At 35.2% G+C, this 5,311-nt stretch overlaps 1 protein-coding gene across 2 annotated transcripts; it reads left to right on the forward strand.

Moving 5' to 3' along the window:
* The first annotated feature begins 413 nt into the window (after positions 1–413).
* LOC108197854 (GRF1-interacting factor 1) lies at positions 414–4,623 on the forward strand. 2 transcript variants are annotated; one of them, XM_017365573.2, is made up of 4 exons: positions 414–905; positions 2,734–2,810; positions 3,576–3,660; positions 3,967–4,623. In XM_017365573.2, the coding sequence occupies exons 1-4, from the start codon at positions 825–827 to the stop codon at positions 4,378–4,380; spliced, it is 657 nt and encodes a 218-aa protein (XP_017221062.1). In that variant the 5' UTR covers positions 414–824; the 3' UTR covers positions 4,381–4,623. The 2 variants fall into 2 exon arrangements, with proteins under 2 accessions (XP_017221062.1, XP_017221063.1); XM_017365574.2 differs by lacking the exon at positions 414–905 and adding an exon at positions 924–1,092.
* Positions 4,624–5,311: the final 688 nt, after the last annotated feature.

The raw sequence follows: 5,311 nt of genomic DNA on the forward strand, positions 1-5,311 counted from the left end.
GCCTTATTTTCCGGGTGCCTATATAATTCTTTACATTTCAAAATTTACAAAAATAATCTAGGATGCCACTACCTTCTCACTTTTTTTTGTCTTTTCACGCTACTTTTACATAATCTTTATTTTATACAATAAAATCGTTGGTTTCACTCCTTCTCCACTTTTCTTTCAATTTTCCACATATATATTTTTAACTTCGATGTCCAAACCATTTGTAAACAAATGGCTGGGAATCTAATTTTAAATTTTTGATATGTATATATACAAGCGTTAAGTACTGTCTTGAAAAAATTGATTAGGATTCTTCACTCAAATAATTATTCAAACTATCTCCACAGCCGTAATATTTTCAAAATTTGAAGCTGAATCACACTGTCTATATTTTGAGAGTACCGTATATATGAAGTAGTAGGATCTGATAGTAACAAGAACGGGACTAGGACTAGGCAAGTAGGAAATGCAAAAGTGCAGTACACAACGATAAGAGGCCAAGGCTGCTGCCACCAGTCTCATCACACACAACTCACTGCTTGACCAGCCCTAGAGGCCTAACCAAACACAGTACTCCTCCACAATCTCTCTCCTCCTGCTCTGGTCTTGTGGTCGAGAGAGATCGAGAGAGAGAGAGGATAAACACATACACAAATATAGAGAGAGGATAGTGACCGACTGAGGGAAGACTGGTCATAAATTCTTACCACTTTCCCCCCCTCTGCACCACTATTTGACCCATTTATTACTTGGTGAGAGAGAGAGATAGAGAGAGAACAACAGTACTGTTGGTAATTTGTTATATACGTATACATTCACATATATAAGAAGAGGGTATGCAGCAGCACCTGATGCAGATGCACCCCATGATGGCAGCCTATTACCCCAACAACGTCACCACTGATCATATTCAACAGGTCCTTCTTCCTCTTCTCCTCTTCCTCCTCTCTTGGATTATCAGTTCTCAGACCACTTGATTGTTTGCTTCATCTCTTTGTATATATACCAGTACTACTACTGTACTTTTTCATTTAATCTTTTGATTTTTTTCTCACTGGACATAACATTTAATGGAATGGATTTATGATTTACTCTACTTTTTTGGTATGCTTGGATACATATATTCTCTTCTCATCTCATTCTTGTGTGCACTGCATCAGAAATATTTTGCTGCTCTTTTTCAAACATATATATGTCAATGGTCTTTATGTGAAAGGCTTGACATGCACCACATCAACATTCATTGCTTGTTATCTATGTTTATATTGTCTTTTCTATATATTTCACACTTCATGCTATTATAGTCCTCTTGCACCACAATCTTTGCAAATTCGTTATGGGGCTTAAACATTTAGTTTGTGATTTTATTGAACTTTTCATGGCTAAACCCTCATACATGAATTACCAACAAGATTGATGTTTTGTTAGCCAAATCTCAGACCTCTTTCAATTCCTCTCAGAACATTACAGACAGTTTCACTAATAGATATGGAAATGAAAAATTAAGTTTATTCCTCACACACACTCTCTCTGGGAGCTATAAAAAAATACTATTTAACTAAATAATTAAAATGGGATGAAGAAAGTTACTTCTCCACCACATGGTACCTGATCTCGAGCTAAATTAGTGAATCCCAAACATTATAAACTACTGTACTAAACTAGGGTGTGTAGGAAATTTAGTGCACCCAAAGCATAATGAACTAACTGTGTAGAACTAGTGTTTGTCTTTTAAGGTCCAACTAGTATTCTGTTATAATGGTTGATAATTTGAAAAATCACCCTTTTAAATTATGAACAAATATATTGCATAATGTCAATATTTTTTAGAGATGGTGTTGATTTATTTGGTGATTAGATTATATAAAATTATTTAAAAGCATCTTCATTGAATATTATAACATAAAATACATTTGTAAGTGAAAAACTTCCTTGATAAAATACATGTAGTGGGTGCTTATGTTATCATTTAACTATAGTTGAAATGAATATTGTATTTGTATGTGCAGCTACTATGGAATCTAAATATTAAAAAATGAAATCTATATTCGTGCAGCAGAAACTCTTTATCTCTGCAGAGACTTATATATGGACAAACTAAAAAGTGTCCAGTCTTCTTATAATATTGTATAGAAGTGTTTATGAATTCAAATAAAAGGATAGAGTAGTAGTTTAAAAATGTACTAGGAATGATAGCTAGAGTATGTTGCTATAAAATTTTCTTTTATAGGTGAATAATCACAGCAGATGTGGCATATGTTGAAAGAAATCATATTTAAAATAAAGCAAACTAAGGCTCATGGTTTAGCAAACCCACACTTCAAAAAATAGTTAAGTACAATTTTAACTCGTGCAACCTAATCTGGAAAGACTTTTTTGAAAAAAGGTATTTGTGGTGCACTTCTTTACTTCTTGATGAAACTAGAAATTGATTATTTGGTACTCCCTCAGTCCCTTTAGGTTGTTTACGTTATTTGGTATTGCTAATTTAGTTTAATAGTCTAATCAATGACAAAAGATTTCTTTCTATTTTGTGACTAGTCATTGAACAATTCATTGCTAATAGATGGAGCTAATTCTCACATTAGCTACATCACTGTTAACTTGCATTAATTCTGGGTATTTTGTACTTAACTAAATTACATCAATCTTATATTAGTGATTCTCACATTAGCTACAACAATGTTAACTTGTGTTTATGTGTATCTTGTACTTACCTAAATTACATTTATATGAACTGTGCAGTACCTTGATGAGAACAAGTCGCTAATTCTTAGGATTGTTGAAAGCCAAAACTCGGGGAAATTGAGCGAGTGTGCAGAGTAAGTTTAAAATCAATATTATATTGTGTTCACCGATTCTATAGATTCCTCGTAAGATTTTATGATTTTTGGTAATTGATCAGTTAGCGATTTGTCATTATTACTGTAGTATATAGTTTAAAGCTAATACAAGTTTAGTCCCTTTATAAACATTTTTTAACGACTTTCATTTCATCCCCTTCATGTTGCTCTTTTCTGGGTAATGTTATTTATCTGTTCATTCTTAAGTTAAGAAGTCAACCTTTTGGCTACTTCCACAGAAGAATATGTGGTCTGTGAGTTCGTCCTGAGAAATTCAGGGAAGTACTGTGGGATTTGCTTCTGAACCCTAAGCTATTTATGTTTCTTGCTTGACAATAAGATACAATTGCCGAGACTGGGAAAGTATGAGATATCTGCGAACATATTAGAGAATAGCCGCAAATTTAGTATGAAGTACAAAGATTTTTTTTAAAAAAAAAGGAATGTTTGCTGCAAGAGAATGCCAGTTGTTGAAAGTACAAGCACATGGATAAATGGATGTTTTTGTATATATGTATAAACTTCTTTGTGGCTTATAAAAGTCTAATGCCTAAAATACCTCCCATAATCTTTGTAAAGTCTACAAAGATGTTTAAGATATATGTTTGTGAGATTGTGTCCCAGAGGGTGTATATATAGGTAATCAGACATAACAACTGACTTCTAATTACTAGAGAAGGAAGGTGATGAGGTAGTATGATGTCTGAATGTCTATGATCGTTTGTTGTTAAACTCTTGTTACAGGAACCAAGCTAAGCTTCAGAGGAACCTAATGTACCTTGCAGCTATTGCTGATTCACAGCCACAACCACCGACCATGCACTCTCAGGTACGAAACATTGCTGCTACGTGATATAATTATGGTTCGTAAAGTTTAAGGTTGTTTCTTAAGCTTGATACATGTTGATATTATTAAGCTTCTGTTTTTACTTACTTATATCTCGCTCATGGCATACCTTCAAGCTTTACCAAGTTCACTTGTATAATCCTGATCAGTGGCTCAGTGTTCACTTATACCAGAGAGAATCGATAAAATTACAAAATGAAGTCAGTTATTATTTTGACTTTAAGCATTCATGGACAATTGTCCTGAACAGCTTAATGAATCGTACTCGGAAATTTTCTTGTTTTACAGTTCCAACAAAGTGCCATGATGCAGCCTGGGGGCGGGCATTACCTCCAGCAACACCAACAAGCTCATCAAATGACTCCGCAAGCACTCATGGCTGCACGCTCTTCAATGCTTTACAGCCAGCAGCCATATTCTTCACTTCAGCAACAGCAACAAGTGATGCACAGCCAACTTGGGATGAGTTCCGGTGGAAGCAGTGGACTTCACATGCTACATGGTGAGAGCGGGGGAGGCAGTGGATCACTTGGAGGAGGATTTCCTGACTTTGGCCGTGGGGTTGGAGGGGAGGGATTGTCCATGGCTGGAAGAGGTGGAAACAAGCAAGACATGGGCAGTTCTGAAGGGCGAGGTGGGAGCTCCGGAGGCCGTGGTGGCGATGGAAGTGAGACACATTACTTAAAGTCCGCTGATGATTAAAGAACGTAAGTTGGTTGAAGTAGTGATATCATCTTGAAATATGAAGTTGAAGGTTTTTAGTTAGGGAAGTAGTTTTAAGAACTGGAATACTTGCTGCTAAATGATTAAACTTGTTTTCTGTTGCCGAATCTAGAATTTAACTACGAATTTCTAGCTAGCGTTTGGAGTGTCGGATGATGCATGTTGTAGAATCTGTATATTGTCTAAACTGAAAATGGTAATGCTCTTTGATCTTAATACACTCATGTTCAGGCCGGCTGTCTGTCTTAATATCAATGTACGCCATATTCCCAGGGGCTACTTATTTTGTGTTGCCTGCAGATATTTGTATGCAAGGGCCAACTGGACTTAAATTTTTCTGCTACTGTTTAGTTTGCTTCCTATATACTTGCTGTTTGCCTGACTTATTTTCCAGAAATAAGAGCTTAAAACTCTACATTTTTCTGAAATAAGATATTATTTTTTTGTCAAATAACGAATATGAAACCTCTTTTAGCACTTATATTCGAAAAAAGTATAAATTTTTATTTTTTTTTTTAAAAAGTAAGCCCTATAAGTAGCAGTCGGGTCATAAACTGCATCATAATCCACATTGTCAGCATATTATTAGTTGCGAGCAGTGTTGTAAAAAGCGGAAATCGGACTTAATCGGTGAAGAAGTCACGTAAAAAACGGCTATCATACTTAATCGGTGAAGTAACGGAACGAGTGATCGGAAATTGATTATCTTCCGAAAAATAATCCATATCCAACACCGGAAGTTAGTTTATAAATACGTTGGTTTTCTGTAAAACAATGCAAAAACAAAAGTATGACGCCTATTGACATACACTCAAGTTTTCTGCCAAGTCTGTGATCAGAAGTCTGATGTACATTCGTTTCTGAAACAGTACTTGTGAAATTCAATTTGATCTGACAATTCCATTTCTGC

The sequence above is a fragment of the Daucus carota genome, chromosome 8 (genome assembly GCF_001625215.2).
Source record: "Daucus carota subsp. sativus chromosome 8, DH1 v3.0, whole genome shotgun sequence".
Classification (NCBI taxonomy): Eukaryota; Viridiplantae; Streptophyta; class Magnoliopsida; order Apiales; family Apiaceae; genus Daucus; species Daucus carota.